Source organism: Heloderma suspectum, chromosome 2, assembly GCF_057233095.1.
Source record: "Heloderma suspectum isolate Gila_16-S chromosome 2, 16-S_ref, whole genome shotgun sequence".
NCBI classification, from domain to species: domain Eukaryota; kingdom Metazoa; phylum Chordata; class Lepidosauria; order Squamata; family Helodermatidae; genus Heloderma; species Heloderma suspectum.
In genome coordinates this window covers 37032757-37051672 of record NC_139459.1, presented here as the reverse complement: position 1 = coordinate 37051672, position 18916 = coordinate 37032757, and the positions used below count along the sequence as shown (strand labels likewise).

The 18916-nt window shown below is 41.3% G+C and overlaps 1 protein-coding gene across 4 annotated transcripts in view; it reads right to left on the bottom strand.

Annotated features, from left to right (window-relative positions):
• Nucleotides 1-18916, bottom strand: part of MTREX (Mtr4 exosome RNA helicase) — a 64325-nt gene that overhangs the window by 17532 nt on the left and 27877 nt on the right. For 2 of the 4 annotated variants that reach the window (XM_084833242.1, XM_084833243.1), the window contains exons 16-18: nt 8030-8180; nt 6517-6689; nt 5119-5187 (exon numbers count right to left, since the gene is read on the bottom strand). In XM_084833242.1, coding sequence (XP_084689368.1) covers nt 5119-5187; nt 6517-6689; nt 8030-8180 — 393 coding nt within the window. The remainder of the gene's footprint in view (nt 1-5118; nt 5188-6516; nt 6690-8029; nt 8181-18916) is intronic. The other 2 variants (XM_084833244.1, XM_084833245.1) reach the window with 1 other exon arrangement.

The following is an 18916-nucleotide window of genomic DNA, read 5'->3' as shown; positions in this document are numbered from 1 at the left end:
GCCAGGGGCACACAAAATAACCAAGTTGTTACTACTGTAAACAGGCCTTGCTTCACTTGCCCTACCAGCTCAACCAGACAGAATAAGGGAGGGACATGCAAGCAAGCAAAGCTAGGATGAGGGAAGCAGAAGAAAGTGGTGGGCATGGGCAACGGTTCCTCTCTTCTCCCTACCCTTCACCTCTGGGCTGGAAAATGACTCATTGGTTCACTTTAAATTAAAGTGAACTCAGCAAGGGGCCCATGCCAGTTAGCACAGGAAGGGGAGTCAGTGATCTGCACAGTATGTGGATAGGGAGACATTTTTCTCCCTCTCTCAAAATACTAGAACCCAGGGTCATTCTATGGAGCTGATTGGTGGGAGATCCAGGACAGATAAAAGGAAATATTTCTTCACACAGAGCATAGTTAAACTATGGAATTCTCTACCACAGGATGTGGTGATGGCCACCAATTTGGATGGCTTTAAAAGGGGTTGGACAAATTCATGGAGGAAAAGGATATCAATGGCTATTAGTCGTGATGGCCAAGTGCTACCTCCAGCACCAGAGGCAGTGAGCCTATGTACACCAGTTGCTGGGGAACATGGAGAGGAGGGTGCTGTTGTGCTCATGCCCTGCTTGTGGGTTCCCAGTTGACAGCTGCTTGGTCACTGTGTGAACAGAATGTTGGACTAGATGGACCCTTGGTCTGATCCAGCAGGGCTCTTATGTTCTTATGATAGTAGCGCTCATTTGCTTTGCCAGGCAGGCACTCCTACAGGCTGCCAAACCAAGGGCCCAACAGGCCACGGCGCTGCCTGGCTGGGCCTGCAAGAAGCCTCACGGCCTCTTCCAGGCCCACATTCCACCATTTGCATTGCAGCCATACTCAGCTGAGCAAAATGGAGCCCCCGCCCCCATCACCAGGTTTAATGTACTTCCCTCCCCTGGCTGGGCTTTGCCTGCCCATGTTTGTTGGTTTGTTTGTTTACAATATTTATATACCGCTCCACAGCAGAAGATTTTGGAGTGGTGAACAACACAGTAAAAGAATAAAACAGCAGGTTAAAAAAGTTAAAACATTTTTTTTGTTGCACAGAACTAGAGGGCAGAGATAGATGGGGCAGGTGTGCACAGCATGAGGTGCTGCTGCTGCTCATAGAACGGAACTATTTCAGTGTGGAGAAGCCCTGTTGAGCTGCTGCCAGCTACTATCTCTTTGCCTTATGAGGCAAGTGCTCCTGTAGCGCCGGTTAACCTTGAGGGCATCCGCCCTGCTCCTGTGTTTAATCTACTGTCCTCCTGTCATGTCCTGGGCCTTGCCCATGTGTCTGGAAACTGAAAGTAGAGATAAATGGGGCCGGTGTAGCACAAGCAGCTGCTGTTGCTGTTCTCAGAATGACATCATGACTGGAATCCAGGAGGGGGGTGTCAGGTGCACCCCTTGCCCCTACAAGCGGATGTCCATGGTGAAGTGGGAGTCTGAGCCCTTCCCCCAAGTTTTCATCATGTGCCAGAGAACATGGGACAGTGGCAGACTCTGCCTCTGTTGACCAGCACAAAGTGAAAGGCCTTTCCTCCCATGGAAAACTCAGGGAAGAGAAGGCGTATCACACTTTGGCTGGGCCTCCAGGGGCAGGTATTCACTAGAAAGATCTGTGGTTACTTCTAGCCACATCTCAACCACGTTTGTGAGACTTGATCACGCAACCAGTTTAGCTGGAAATGGCTGCATTACTATATACAATATATGGATATTGCAAAAGCTCTTCAGCAAAGGATCCAAATTAGAGCGCCAGAATAGAAACACCTCATCAAACAGCATGTTTTTTTTGGACATCTGTAGCCTACTTCCTTTTGAGAAAAGCAAAAAAGAAGAAAACTGTCTTTGCTCAAAAGGGCATAGCCCTTGAAAGGCTACTATTGGAAGACACTGTAAGAATTGCACACTGTATCATGGACAGCTTTAAAATGCTCAGATGTAAACAGAAACACACGACTTGTTCCACTATTAAATTACCCAATAATCGAACTATTTACTAATAAAACAGTTGTGAATAATATTGTCCTATACTGCACAAAAGATATTTACAGCAGCTGCTTTAATTTAGGTTTAAAGACCTATGTTTACTTGTGTCATCTGAACTGCATTTGAAAATGCAATCCATATGTGGAAAAGCAGCTTTAAGCCAACATTTAAAAACGTGCTGTTTGTTCAAACTTGGAACAGGCTGACATATGCACAAAATACTCTAAGGGAACACCGAGCAACTAATGCTGAATTACATCATCATCATCGCCAACTGCATTCTACAACAGATAGCCAAGTATGTTATGTAGAAAACCCCAAAGGGGAGTCCATTAATTTTTACTAATATTATAAAGTATGAGCTACATGGACAAAAAGAAAAGCATGCCAGTTCAAAATACGTAGCTTTATGTCACTGAAACGGAAATATGGAGGGGGAGGGAATGAGGTTTTTTTCCAACCTCCTGACCTTACACCTCAACCAGTCCCTGCTGCCCCTTTCAGGTCCAAAACTTACAAAAAAGAAAAAGTTAGTTTGCCACCACTCCAACAGTTCATCAGGCTGTCAGGCATGCCTTAGTTCATGTCTAAGAAATGAAAAACGACACCCAAATGATCGGGGTATCATATGGCAAGTATAAGCCAAAGCAGGCACAGGGGAAATTAAAGGACAGAATTGCAATTAAAAAGTACAACAACGTTATTAGAGCAAATAAGAGTTCACACAGCATCTAAACATAAAAGAAAATAGTTCTTATACTGGGGGGAGAGACACAACAGGAAAAAGTAGGAAAACAAAAAATTCCTTGGGCATATGGCTGATTAGGCACACTCTCCAAAATTTAGATGGGTGTGGATCCACTAGTGGAAAGCCTGTTCTGCTCATGGAACAGCTGTTTCTGACAGTGCAAGAGCAGTCCATGAAAAAAGCAACTCCAAATCTAGAGAGGTGCAAGCTCTTGAGCTCTTACGGTCCACTAGAGTTTAAATGCCACAACCAGTGGGCAGTATCACAGCTGACACTAGTCCTAATATAAATTATGTTGCACTAGCATAAATGACCTCTAGCACAATAGGTTTCCCCAGAAAGCCCATTGTGCCAGGTAACGCTATTGGCGTTGCACTAGAGGTTGCTTATGCTAGTGCAATGTAAATTACATTAGCACTAGTGTCGACTTGGATACTGCCCAGTATCTTCCTTATTCAGCATGTTTTTGGTACACTGTGATGCTGCAAGAAGTCTTCCTCTGGCATTTTTGCAAGAGCTCATGGAGCTGTGCTAATAGATATTTTCCTTCTGCTCATGGTCCTTTGAATCCAAACCATACTTTCAAGTGTTACTTTGTCTCAAGCCACTGTAAAGGATTTCAAAATGATGTCAACCACAGATTACTTGGGGATTGGCATCTCAGGGCAACTGCATACTATGCTTGAAAATTAAAATGCTGACCACATAGGTAGAGAGAGAACTGAACTTGCCCAGAATATCAGCTTTTTACAGAGAAAACTCTCCTATTAGCAAAGTGTATACATGTCCCTTGCACTGGGGCCAATAAATAGTTGGCAAATAAATAAATAAAGGCTTACACAAAGCCAACCAGAAACAGATAAAGCATAAATGGGGTCACATCTACAGAAAAAACCCTTCTACCCACTAAGAAGATTAACATTTCATATCAGTGGAAGGAGAGGCAATTCCAACACATTTCTTGACCAGCCCAGATTAAGGGAAAAAGTGTAACTTGCTCTCCTTACTCACTGTGGCAGACAGGAGCACAAACAGAAATTAAGGTTGCAGTCCTAAGCAGACCCCCTAAGGAGTAAGCCCTACTGAACAACATGAGACTTACTTCCAAATAAATTTGCATAGGATTGCTTTACGCACACATACAGAGCTTCAGAATAGGTTTTTAGAAGGCCTTAGAGATGGAGTTGATCAGGTTAAATTGACTAGAAATCTGGTCAGCACAAATAATTTTCATTGTAGTCACTGGATTGCAATAGCTAATATTGACATATGAAATTCTATAGTTAGTGCATCTTAAGTTGTTTGTCTCTGAAGAGCAAGTACCAGAAATGTTCCAGATAAAGAGAGATTCTGCTCCTGTGAATTCCCTTTGTCAATATTATTTTATCCAATATTTTCCTATCCCTCTTCACACACAGTTCAGACGAAGAAAATTAAATTTAAAGAACTAGATGACACAGGAGTCAATTTAAACAAGACTCTTAAACAAGTCTGAACACACATGTTACCACAATCTAAGCCATTTGGCCTTATGAAGCCAATTTTGGAAGCATAAAATGACTTCTGTGTATCCGTTCAGACACTATCATATAAACAATAGGCAGTATGTAATGCTGTCACAGCACTAGCATAAACTACTGCTAGCACAACATCATTAGTACTTGCTAGGCAAAAGGAAAAACTGGCAATTAGGAAGCAGTAATGATGTTGTTCTAGCACTGGTTTATTCTAGTGCAATGTCATTAGTGCTAGTGCTGTGACAGCATTGGATACCGCCCAATAATTACAGGAACAAGAACTGCTTGCACTGAAATACAGATCCCAGCTGTACTCAGATAAACATGTCTCAGGATTCACACATGTGTCAGTGCTTTGAATATTTCAGATATTAAGAGGTGTTCCGGTAAGTGAGTGATCCTTTCATCTTCAGTCTCTGATTCTAACTGAATATCTGAGTAAGTTCTAAACCTGTGCATTATAATTTTATTGACTGATTGATTACATTTTTCAGCCTCCCATAGCCATAGATGTCTTAACCACTCTCAGCTAGTTATCATACATCCCAAACAAGAAGGTAGGACAATTTGGGAGCAAAGATCTATCTCCACAGCTGCAATCCAAGGCTTACCTACTGCAGAGTAAGCTCTACTGAATGCAGTAGGACTTATTTCCTGGTAAACTTGTACAGGTTTGGGCTGCATACCTTAGAACATGAAGCTGTGTAAGAAACCAGGCTTTCTGCATGCCTGTCCACAAAAGTGAGCATCACAGTGAGAACTAGTATGTTTTTAAATTATCACTATTTTTTTGTAAAGTATATATTTATGCACCAATGAAGAAGGCCACTGGATATTGTTTTACCTTAACATTGGATTTCTTGGAGAAATTTACCACAACTCCCCAGCCAAAATCATCGTCTTCATTTTTTACCTGAGGGGGTGAAAAAAGCTTGTATAGAAAGCTGCATTTGAAGCAACATTTATATATCATATGGCCTCAAGGAAATTAAAGAACTACAGCTAAATGAAAAGTTACAATTGCAAGAGAGTGAAGCAGCAAAATATCACCGAAACCTAAAATGACCGAATTTGGAAAGCAGTTTCATACTTATTTTGTCCACTTCAATGAAAGCTAAATAGCAATATGCAGGTCATTCAGTTCAACACACACCACACTGATCTGCTATGTGGTGCAATGCCAAACATTATTAGCAGCAATCTATCCCAAAGTGTATTACACATTGAAGCTCAGCATGGGCAACAGTGGTAAAGGCATTCTTTTTTTTTTTTTTTAAAGCAAAGCTAGAAAGGATTAGGGTTTAAACAAATTTTTTTTTAGAAAAAAATGACAAGCTAAACTGGATTAATAATTACTATTTCTAAATAAGTACATGTTAAACAACCCCCCAAAATATATAAAACAAATATCATACATAAATGAGCACACTCCAGGAGAGAGTGGAGGACAGGAAGGCCTGGCATGCTATGGTCCATGGGGTCATGAAGAGTCGGACACGACTTAACGACTGAACAACAATCATACATAAAACAAAACTCTCAAAAACACAATACTAAACATATTTAATATTTATTAACAAGAAAAAAATAGGTACGCCTGGAAAACAGTAAGAAAACACAAACACAAAGTTAGAAACAATTCAAACACTGAGCCTTGCAAATACCGGGCAGTATCCAATATGACACTACCTCTAATGTAAATGATGTTGCACTAGCATAAGCTACCCTGAAAAACCCAGTTCACCAGCAAACGTTATTGGCATTGCGCTAGAGGTAGTTTACTCTAGTGGTAGTATCAGATTGGATACTGCCCAAGGTTGAAATGTGGAAATATCTCTCTTCCTCTGTGGATATTTTCCTCTATAATGATGAGGAAGTATGTTTTGTATTTTTGCTACATTTTTGATGTTAAAGTATTCTGAATTTTGTATGTGTGTGTTTTAATTGTCATTTTCTGGTTTATCTACTGGTTTTTGTTGTTGATTTTATATACATACATACATACATACATAGCTTGCGTTCCCAACATAGGCATGCTTAGAGCTAGTCCCATTGAAATCAATGGCACTTAAGTCAGTCATGACTAACTTAACCTCATTTATTTCAGTGGGTTTACTCTAAGCATGACTTAGTCTGGATCCAACTCATAAATTGTACATTTTGTTAACTACATGTTAAAACCTGCAGCAGGCATAGAACCCTAATTGTGCAGCAGCACTGAAGTTGAATAAAAGTAACTTACTTTTACCAGTCTTCCTGGTTGTAAAAACGGCAAGCAGTACTTCGGCTTATGAATGTACTCCTCTATTTCTTTACCCAGTTTAGCAAGTTGTTGTCTGATTTTATAGTAGATTACAACATTTTCCTCATTTGGAATTTCAATCTCATTATACTGCTGTTCCAACTTATTTACCTCTGCAAATAAATATTGTGAAATAAAACTGATCATATCAATTGCACACAATTATAGTGAACTATGGACATGATTCCTTCCCAAAGGAACACACTACCCACGTGCAGCGCAATCCCTATAGGGCTCAAAGAGCCTTGTTTCCCTTTTCTTGTCCTTCCTCCCCTCAGCAGTGGCACTTAGGGCACCACGGTGTTACACGGAATAATCCAGTGCAATGCCAGTAGAGCAGGCCTCCTTAATGCTCTATGCAGATGCCTCTGGGTGTTTTGTCCATGCAGGGAAGGGTCATGACTTAACATTTTAAGAGTTATTTTGTTAAAGAATATTTGATATTAATTTCCAAGGACCTCTTCTCACTCAGCAGTTTTTAATTGTACATGCAAGACATGGTAGCATCTTATCTTTTACATTTTTAAAGTTTGAATGTGACAGGCATGTATTTGAAAGCACATGCATTGTATGTTTATCAGAGAAGTTGGGCTTCGCAGCATGTACACTTAAAAACCTTATGAAACTGTGTGTGAAAAGCCTGGGGTGAGAATGTTTATTTAAAATAGCTGCATCCTATGAGCTTCCACAGTGAAGCTACTGCTCATAGGATCCAGCGTAAGAGTTCTAGGAGCATGCCAAGAAAACAGCACATTCCTCTTTGCTGGAAAAAGGACCAGCCCTGCTCCGAGCAAAGATGGTATAGCTGCATTTCCGCCACACCAGGGCTCCTTCCCAGGAGTTGCACACCCACTTACTGCTGGAGGCAAGTTGGCTGCCAGGCCCTGTACAAGATCAAGAAGGGCGACTTGAGGGTCCATCTAGCTCAGAAGCCAACACTACACTTGGAGTTAACAGTTATCACAGCCAAAACTGCAGGGCGGACAAGCACTTACCACTACTTGGGATGCCACTTCCAACTATAGCAGCCTCCACTCGGCTAGACTATAAGTCAGCAACAAACTAGTAAAACAGCCACATTTGAAAACTCATCCAGTTAAGCTCAGTGGCCAGAGATCCAACAAACCCAGGCAATTAGTCCTGCCTAGTTGGCTTGTGATCCTTGAACAGCAACCTACCGACCCCACCCTGCCCAAGCTACATGGGAAATTCCAACTGAAAGTGAAAGCACTTTCAAAATCAGTTAGTGATTTGACATTGGGAGTCTGTTGCTCAAAGAACGGAAGTTAAAAACCTACTGTACATTTCCAAGCTCTTTGGATCCCAATCACTGTTGTTAGTTCTTGTCAATAATTTAACAGGCTCCCTGAAGAATACTGTGTCAGTAAGCCCTTGAAATATACATAGTATTAAGTATATTATGCCAAAAGATTAGGTATTTCACATAACTTACTTTCAACTACTCCTGGAATAGCTCTGTAATGCTGGAACTGGTAAAAAGATTTTTCTAACATGTATTCTGGATTAATTTCTTCTACACGCAGCAAATTTAATACCATATTGTATGTCAAATGGAAAGCACTGTTTAGAGGGTCAGCAGATCCCTAAAACAGAAAAATAAATTAGCAAAGACAGGCAGCATTAGATTCTAAAAGGTTTGATCTTGGGGGTCCAAATGGAAGCCTGCTATTTAATCTCCCCAGTTTATTCTATATAATGGGTTGGATCCAATATTGGTCATCCACTATCGGGATAGATTTCCCCTGCCCTGCAGCCCTTGGTGCTCCCCTGGAATCTGCACTGAAGGGCAGGGGGCTACAGGGGAAAAGAGTGGACAAGGAAGTCCCTCTGCGCCAAGGGAAGTCCGCTCAAGCGACATTAGCTGTAAGTCAATGTAATACTCATGCAAATACAGCTTATGTCTAATAAGAACGTTGCAAAATGTCCCAGGATGTTACTCCAAGATAAGTTGAACAAAGAGACCGCAATAAATGCTTACTGCCAGCATGGAAGACAACACTTCCATCACCATCACTCTCCCTGCCATCACCAACAGAAGATACCCATGTGCAAGGCAAAGTTACCAGATTTGGGCTTATAACCATTGTGCACTCCTCACATTTTAGAAATTATGTTTAAATATCCAAAACAAACCAATAGGAAACAACAAGAACAACATCTTCTTCTTCTGCTTCTTATATCCCACCTTTTTTCCCTCTTGCAAGGAACCAAGGAGGCTTACATGATCCTCCTCCTTCTCTCTATTTTATCCACACAACATCCCTACTGTGAGGTAGGTTAGGCTGAGAGTCAGTGACTGGCCCAAAGTCAGCCAGTGAGCTTCATGGCCAAGTGGGGACTAGAACCCAGATCTCCTGAGTCTCAGCCCAACACTTTAACCACTACACCACACTGGCTCAAATGTTCTCCTAAAACTAAAGCAGCTATCATTTTCACATCTTACACCATGCACTTTTGTGCCTTCAGCTAACACTCCCCACATCATCTGATGAAGAAAATATTTGAGTGTTGCCGAGGAGCCTGCAGAAAGTTCTAGGTGCACACTGCTAAAGTTTGCAGAAGAACACACCAAAAGTTCCTGTGCAGCTCCACATTGTAGAAAATCTTCAGTGGGCAAGCTGTCTTTCTCGGAAACTTGTCTGCCATTACTGAACCCATTAAGCTTTGCCCAGGTTTTCTTTAGAAACCATCAGTCTAGACCAGCTTCCCACAACCTGGTGCTCTCGAAATGTGTTGGACTACAGCTCCCATAATCCTCATCCAGCATAGCCAATGGGACTTGTAGTCCAACCCAGTTGGAGGAAACCATGGTGGGCATGGATGGTCTGGTCTACACAGTTTAATATGGCCAAGATTCAATAACCTCACAACTAGTTCCACAAGCCCAATGGAACTTCTTCAACAGTAGCGTCCAACACTGTTGAGCAAAACATTTTCCAAACAGGGACATTTCAAAAGCAGTTTGTGCTGTAGCATAATCCCCTCTGCGCACAAAGTAGCTCTTTGGATCCTAGCCTGTATATTTTGCTTCCTCTACTGAGTATGTCATTCAAATAGGAAGGTGACATGTTTTTATTACTGTCATAACTTGTACGCTACTCATTTCATCAGTTCTCTGACCGATCTAAGGAAGGTACAAAAAATAGTGCTGTTACTCAATTTAAGACATTTTGGTTGATTGATGAAATTTGCACATGAATGTTTCATTTCTACAGAAACCTGACGTTACAACCCTATGATGGCCACAGTGATCATGGGAACTGGGTCAATGTAGTCCATGGTTAATACTCCCATATTGCAGGTAGGGGGAAGCTGAGAGAGAATGGCTTCCAGCCCTGTGATGTTGTCTACTGTAAATATTCCCACACAGATAACCTGCATGGGGTTATTTCTGCATTTCATGTGAAGACTGATAGAAAATAGTTTACAACAACTCCCTAATAAAGGCTTTAAGAGCTACCACCTACTTGTTCTTTATTAGTGTAATAAAACTTTCATAGCTACAGGTCTCCACTGCAATACTGCACCATATACAAATGTTATTAAAATACAGATAATTAGATTACAAGGATGCAGGCAAGAGACAATTACACAGGATATACAGATATTGCAGTAATTCTATGGAATGCCTGTTATAGAGATTTTACATGGGAACTGTAACTTTTCCTGGTCGTAACCAACACAGGATCTATGGGAACCAGAGTTTCACACAACTGTTGCCCTTTCTTTAAAGTTGCTTTCCCCACTTCCCCTTTCTTATCAGTGCATTCCTTGCACCTCCATCAAAGGAAAGCTCCCAAATGTCCTCTGTTCTCAGAAACAGCCTGGGGAGGGGGAAGAGGGATGCCTCTCTCCCTTTCTTCTCCCCACTCTCCTTGTCCAGGATGGGGGCCACTTGGCTGCTTAGCACTGCAGATGTGGTGAATCGATTGATGGAGAAAGGGGTGGAGGAGGACAAAAACAGGAGAGGGAAATTGCTGAGAGGTGCCTGATAAAAGAGTGAACGACATGGAAAGTCCCTTCCACCCCATGGTGGAAATGCAACAGCAGCAGTGACACCCTTCAAAGTTCTGATCCAGTTTTATAAACAAGAGGCAAGTCACCAACAGAAAGCCACAAGCATGTGTCTCTTTATGATGGATGAAATCTGATGTTCCAGAAAGTCCTGTGGATTCTCTGCTATTTATTACCAGGTTCTACCTGGTGGGCAACCTATGTCCCTCTAGAACTTGTTGCCCTAAAACTCCCATCATCCTCGACCATTGTCCATGCTGGCCAGGGCTGAAAGGAGCTGGATTCCTACAAAAAGTGGAGGGCCACAGACTGCCAAGTCCTGTACCCAGAAAAACTCTTGGAAAACATCCTAAGCACGAATATAGATGCCTTCAGCTTCCTATGCTCTTTCATATCTTGATCTTTCGCTAATTTGCCTGTTTTCTTCAATACTGGCAACTACTACTTTTGGTAGCAGTTTTACAAAGCATGCTGCATGAAAACATTTCATTTTGTTCTTAAGCCAATGAATATTAATTTTATAATGTGCCCTCCATTTCTAAGAGGTGTGGTTTCTCCAGCTCTTTTCTAAATAATCGGTGTATGGAATTATAAATTATGGGCAACCCCATCTAGAAACAAATGCTGGAGTCCTAGACATGCTTACGTGGAAGTACATCCTACTGAAACCCAACAGGATGCAACTTGTTAGTAACTCTCGTTTTATCCATTCTATTCCATTCCAAAACACAAACTGATCGTTTCATTTTTAGTAAGTCTCACTTGGGAAAAAAAATTAAGCAATGTTCCATTTGTTTAGGTTGCTTAATGGGTAGTTAGGTCCACATATAATCCAAAACCATGGTGTAGCACTGTGAGAATGAGCCCTATGCTTGTGTGCTCCATCCTCTCCCCAAGTGTGTTTATAACTGCAGTCTTACAGATCAATCCTACCAGCAGTTGTGGTAGGGAGGGCGAGAGATCCACTGATGCAGCGACTGCCAAATGCATTGCCCTGCCACTGTGGTCAGGGCAGGAGATCGGGGGACAGGGTTTTTTTTTTTCTTTTTCTCTTCCATTGACTGCTATTGGAAGGAATTTACTATGCCCAACAGTCCCTGGAGCATGTAGGGAAAATGAAGTGGCTTAAGATGTGCTATCTCTGTGCCTGGAGAAAATGCACCATTTTTTCACCCCCCCTGCCAGTGGAACACTAACGCCAGCAGTGCTGGACTTCCGGCAAAACGTCTGGTGGCACAGATGTCCTCTCACCAGCGGATCTCTGTCTTTGCCAGCAGAATGGCACTTATGCTGCTTACTGTGGACTCTCAATTGACCTCCGGATGAGGTTAGGATTGCAGCCTTAATTATTTGCTTTCCGGGTTACATCCAAACTGCCAAACCAGGATACATCTGTTATTTGCCACAGGAGAAGGAAGTGCATGAGCACACGGCTCATTGCAGTAGCCCAAAATTACATGTGAACCAACCCATGATCTTAAGTGAGAAAATTAAAATGAAATAAAATGCATTCAATGAACAAAAGGCTATTTATTCTGACCTATGCTCAGTAAGAATATCCTCTACAGCAGCAGTAGGTAATCTGTTGCACTTCAAATGTTTTGGACTACAGTTCCCAAAATCCCAGACCACTGGCCATTCTGGCTGGGGCTCATGGGAGTTGTAGTCCAAAACATCTGAAGGGCACCAGGTTGCCAACCCCACTCTACAGCAAGCAATCTCAGCAATAGAATAAAAACTTCCATATATGAAAGCACCACAAAAAACAATTACTATTCTGCTGACTGATCATACAATACAAACAAAATGTATTTTGTTTCTTTAAAAAATTAACTAAAAATAGGAAAATACAACCACATTAAAATGTCATTCTAACTCAATGAGAAGACCGCATTTGAACTCTTTTAAGTCAATATCTGACTTAGTCACTATTTGAAATTGCAACTATTTGGTTTGCATTATTTAATAAAGATTCCACCCTTTCAAAACATCATCTTAGTAATGTGATACGTATACAGTTCAGAAAAGAAAGGATCTATTAAAAAGCAACTTGTATGCTGGCAAGAAACTAAAATGGGTTTTCAGGGCTGTATCTAAGACAACACACAAAAGACCTATGCAGAGCCAGCATTTTCTCACCAGAATGTGCAGCTTCAACCTTAAGTGATTTTTTAAAACTGGAAAACAAGATAACCAAAATTAAACAAGGCAAGATTGCAAACCAAATAATATTTAAGAAACCAACAGGTTAAAAACAAATCCACCAACAACAGTCTACTAACGACTGATATTAAGAGAAAATGCAAGTTGATTGGTAAGGCTGACTTAGCAGCTATTATAGGTCATTTTATTTATTTATTTATTTATTACATTTATATCACACTTTTTTTCCTCCTAAGGAACCCAAGGCGGCATACACAATCTTCCTTCTCTCCATTTTATCCTCACAACAACAAACCTGTGAGGTGGGTTGGGCTGAGAGTCTGTGACTGGCCCAAAGTCACCCAGTGAGCTTCCATGGCCGAGTGGGGACTAGAACCCGGATCTCCCGACTCCCAGTCCAACACTCTAGCCACTGCACCACACTGGCCCTCTATGAATGTCATGAATGTATCTGTAACAAAATGACCACTTCAGAACAGCTTTGATTCAAGAGACTGAACATTAAATTTATTTAGTGTTAGCTTACAGCTATGGCAAATGTATAAAATCCAGAACGAAGGAAAGCTGCTGCAGAAATTGTATGTCCTTGGTCAGCAAGTTATTTTTAGCAAGGGCATATTGTGAACTGATCAAGTCCTGAAGAGCCAACAATATTAGCTCCACCCACTGATTCATTCCCCACTTCAGCAGACACAGGCAAAGGGCTCTTTAATCCTCTCCTCCCTGGTGTGATCAGCAATAAAGGCTTAAGCAGAGCTTTCCCCCTACATGCTTCAGCTGCTCATTCCCATTTGCTGGTGTCACTGCTAGCAATGTCTGAGTTTCATTTGGGCAGTATTTTTATGCGAACCAACCCTATTCTCACTGCTCGGATTAATACCCAGATCAGAACAGGTTTGGGACTTAATATGAATTTTGCAACACAATTCTCAAAACACCTATTAAAATGGGAACCAAAAAATACACATATTTTAGGATGCAATATATACCAAAATGCATATTTTAGGATAAAATGCATACAAAATACATATTTTGTGGGATTTTTGTGTGTTTATTTTTAGATTCCAGATTGATGGGTAAATAGGATGGAATGCACTTATGAATGAATATATGAAAAACTCATGGACCAGAAATGGAACAGATCCAGCCATCCCTAGACATGGTTCATGAAGGGTAAGGAGCTGCTGAAATGCTTAACTGGCCTTCAGCATCCTTTGAACATCTGGTGTATGATAACATAATTTGATCTCTTTGCATATCCTTGGGGCAGTATCCAACACTGCCAGTCCACTTATGCTACTGATGTAGCATTATCATAAGCAATCTCTAGCGGAATGCCAATAGCATAAGCTGGTGTGACGAGTTTTGCAGGGAAACCCATCGTGCCAGCTCACACTACTGACACACTGCTAGAGCTCGCTTACGTGTGAACACTACGTCAATAGCGAAAGTGGACCAGCAGTGTTGGATGCTGCCCCTTGTTTTCTGAAACTTCTGAGTTATGCCTCTGGTGCTATAGAATGCTCTCCTGTGAGAGGTTCATTTATGATCTTTGGTCTCTTTTTGAAGATATGTAAATGCTTTTAAAAAAAATGATTATACCAGGCTTTGGGAATTAACTGGAGGTATGCTTCTGACTGTTGCTCCAAATTGATTTTATCAATTGTGAATTGATATTGTTTTACTTTATTTGTGAACAGCCTCAGGAATTTTGTTGCTGTTGTTAAGCACAGTATATCAACACTGGATATATAAATAAAATCTCTTTCTCACTCCTTTGAGTAAACCAAGACATAGGCTAATAGGAGTGAACACATGAGCAGTATAAGGAAAGAACTCTAGCTGCCAACATGTTTGAATGCACACATTACAGAGCCCTTTACACAGATCCTGGAGCATGCCAAAGAAAGCAGCCAACACGCATAACAGGTGGCTTTCCTAAGGCTTGGTAGCTATGGCAGGTCCTTTGGCGGCCTTGGGGCCACCAGCTGCCTAGGTGTAAGGTAATATGCTTGCAGCTAAACATGTATGAACAAAGCCACATAAACAGTTTAATTTTCTGAAAAAAGCAAGACTCAAATCCAAGGCTTTGGGAATGGGCTTTATTTGCTGAGTGCATCTCACGTCAGGTCTAAAAGCGATGACAGCTTTCAATGACTTTCCCCCCTTTCCTCTCACACTTCTACTTGTTGTTATGGCCTTAATGGCTAAAATAATAAACATTTAACTAACACTTTTTACTTTAACATCCTTCCCTTCTAATATTTTTTTTTTTAATTGAGAGGCACTCAGCTGAGTCAGTAAAGGCAAACTGAACCGTAAAATACTTCACTATGACCAATTTGGCAAGCAAGAAGCAATTCCCAACAGACTTGGTTTTGGCAATAAAACAATCTGGCACCTGCAGAGTGGGCAAAGAAAAAAGGAAAATACTAACAGCTCAACATTTTCCAGAGATGGAAAAGCAGAGGCAGGGTCCAATGTACCTATCTAGGCTACATAGTATATGACAGGCGTGGACTAATGGCTGTGTAGCATGGCCTGGTTTTATTTCTATACTAGAATATCCCTGTAGTCCGCTGCTGTGATTTAAATGTACAAAGGAAGAGTGAATACTTGGAATCTCTTAACCGTTAAGGCATAACTAATTTTTGTTCAGGGATCCTAAATATGCATGCTCTCAAAAACAAGTGCTTTGCTGGATCAGACTGCCCTGTGGGAAGGATTCCAGGAGAGAGACAGAGCGAATGATAGGGAGGAGGGAGGGAGGCAGGAAGACAAAGACCACTTCAGGCCCCTGCCCTAGCTGGTTTGCCTCTCCCTTCCCCCACAGGGCCTTCTACCATCAACTGCCTTGTGGGAAGGATTTGAAGTGTGTGTGTGTGTGTGTGTGTGTGTGTGTGAGAGAGAGAGGGAGGGGGGGGCAGGCGGGCAGCACTTCAGGTCTCCGCCCCAGCTGGTCTGTCTCTCCCTTCCCCCACAGGGCCTTCTGCAATTAACTGCCCTGTGGGAAGGATTCCACAAGAAGGACAGACAAGAAGACAAAGACCACTTCAGGCCCCTGCCCCAGCTGGTCTGTCCCTCCCTTCTCCTACAGGGCCTTCTACCGTCAAGTGCCCTATGGGAAGGATTCCAGGAGAGAGGCAGGCAGGAAGACAAAGACCACTTCAGGCCCCTGCCCCAGCTGGATTGTCTCTTCCTTCCCACACACGGCCTTTTACCATCAACTGCCCTGGGGGATGGATCCTTGTGACCTGGGTTTTTAAAAAGTGTTTATAATGATTTTATTAATGTAACTTTAACTTGCAAGCTGCCTTGATTGGATTTCTACAAAAAATAATTGTAATAAATAACAAATAAATAAAAAGCTATTCCCACAACAAATGTAATCCTATTATAGTCAGAAGAACAATTAAAGAACACACCACTCTACTTTCCAGAAGCAGAAAGTTCACAACATTCTGCCTGGTAAACTTAAATGTAAAAGTAGCCTGCCTGGAAGAAATTGTTTAAATTGGATTTAATGAAAAGTTGTTTCAATTGCGCTGCCCTAAGCTCCACCAAAGCAATGAACATACGGGTTGCTGAACTGCCTTGGCAATCCTCCATGCCAAGCTCTGGCTGGCAGGTCACATCCTCTGACAAACCGAGATTCTATTACGTTTTTCAAAGCCTGCCCACACATGTAGATGCTTGGAAACATATGTGAATGAGCTTGATGTAAAACCAGACAAGCCTGCAATTAAGTCTGTGTGTTCAGCTGATGTTTATACATGGACTCTACACTGCTGGACAGATTCCACTCCAGCAGCTTATTTGAAAGCTTGTATCTCTGTCTTGCAATAAACAGTGTGGTCAGAGGATGACTTTCAACGAGAAATTAGCTTTAGGGGTAAATAATGTAAAATATAGGCTCTTCTTCAAGAAAGGACAGTAAAACATGAAGGAAAATGGAACAGGAATGCGCAACATTAGAGCGATGCTTTCATCACGAAACATTCATCGCATTCTTCATGAGGACAAGCAATTGTTTAAATGGAAGCATTTGTCATAAAGGTGTGTGGGAAGTGCATTTCAAGTTGTGATCCAAGAGGATCACATAATCATGTTCAACTGTCACAGGCTTCAACAGAATGTAAAGAAGAATGTTCAGGACTCCGAGCTAGATAATTGCATTCCCAACTATATCAGTGTATGTCTGAACTAGGCTGCTACAAATGAAACCCAGAAGAATTCATGGAAAGGTTTACAAATTATTGCTGGGATCCAAGGGCTGTGAACAGTGCTCAGCATGCATACTGGAGCTTTTCAGGATCACTCTTCCTACTGTAGCCCCTTTCAGTCCCTGGAAAGCCACTCCTCAAGGCTGGGGGACTTTCAGGAGAAATATTCAATGTGGCACAGGGGACTGCAGCCCAGTAAAAACTCAGCTCCCCAATTCTTCACAGAAGTGGTTTGCATGCATGCACAGGCCTCGTTGGATCCCAGCCTATAAAAGGAGTAAAGGAGAGATAAACAGTAGAAGTTTATCTGTTTATCTGTACTTCTACAAAACTGTAGAAGTTTTGCCAAACACCTTGGGACTCAAGGTTTGTGTGTCCACAACAGCAGTTCAGTGCTACAAAAATTAAGCTTTCTAGCTGACCTTTCTTGAAATAAGTCTATTAATTAAATGAAAGTAAGATAACACTGCTCTATTTCTTGGATCTGGAATACATTAGCTACAGTTTAGGTTTATAATAAATGTTTGTTGCACTATGACAAATGTACTTAATACTGTGCCAAAACTGGTATATACAAGAACACATTTGCTCCATTTTACTTACAACAGTTTAATTAAATTTTGAATTACCACCACTACCACTCACCTCTGTACTTCCTCTCACTGAACTTTTAGATGCACTCTATCTCATGGGTAGAGGAAAAATGACACTTTTGTCTGTTTTCAACTGCAACGATTCCAAGTTTGAATGAGTGGTTCAAATATATTTAAGCATAAACCACGTATAGATTGGAAGATCATTTACTGGTATCTCTCAATGAAGCCAAGGAGAGTGCAAGCCTATTTTCTGCCCTTCTTGGAGGTGCAAAATACCGCAGTTAACATGGGTCCGCCATCAAAAATGGCAGACCAGTGCGAGTTCCTTCCTGTTCTATAGCATGTACTACTAGTTATTCCATTTCCCACCTTCATCATGCTGCGTGCTTCTCTTCCACACACTTGCTGCCACTGGTGGGAAAATGTACAGTACAAAGCCATCAGGACAAAGGATAAGTTTATGGAATGGAAAGTTGTTGGATGGGGACACTCAATATAGAGCTGACATTTAATTCTGCCTTAAGCCTGGTAATATGTTTTGAAGGGACAATAATGTTAAGGTGGCAGCTATCCAACTGCAGTATGTGCACAGGTACCGTTCAGAAATTAGTATTCTCCTTTGTACACTGGACTCTCTATCCTCAACCAGAACACAAAAAATCCAAAACTGAACACTCACAACATTACACATAATGTGTGCTAAATCATTCTAAGTCTGAATACAATATGTTTTTTTAATCGGGTCCTGGGATGTCTTATTGTTGAAAGTGTGTGTGTGTGTGTGTGTGTGTGTTATCTGTTTGTATGTAAATGGCTTTTACATTAAGTACAATATTGTATTTTTAAGGTTTTTAACGTTTGTAAACCACCCAGAAAGTTTTGCCTTTGGGGCAGTTTAGAAATGCAACAAATGAAGGAATTAACTGCTGTATGTGGCAGGGGTATCACAAAAGAGTGTCTGATGCCTATTTTTTTCTCTCTCAGCCTAACTGTACACTATAACTCTTTGGCAACTATTCTACAAATGTGCACGCACGCATACAATATGCTATTTTCAGTTTATATAATAATCAAGAGTTGCTAACAAACTCCTGGCGCTTTCTATCAAACCTAAAATGAACCCCAGTAAGAAAAATGAAGTGTGAAACTACTCCTCACTCATGTAAAGATTAGAGGTTATGAAGTGTACTTTACCTGACCAAGGTGAAAAACAAACAATGTAATCAAACAAACAAGTGTGATTTGGGATCACACTTGTGATCCCAAATAAAAGGGTAAGTATCGATATAATACCTACAGATGAAAGTTAATACTAATGAGCAG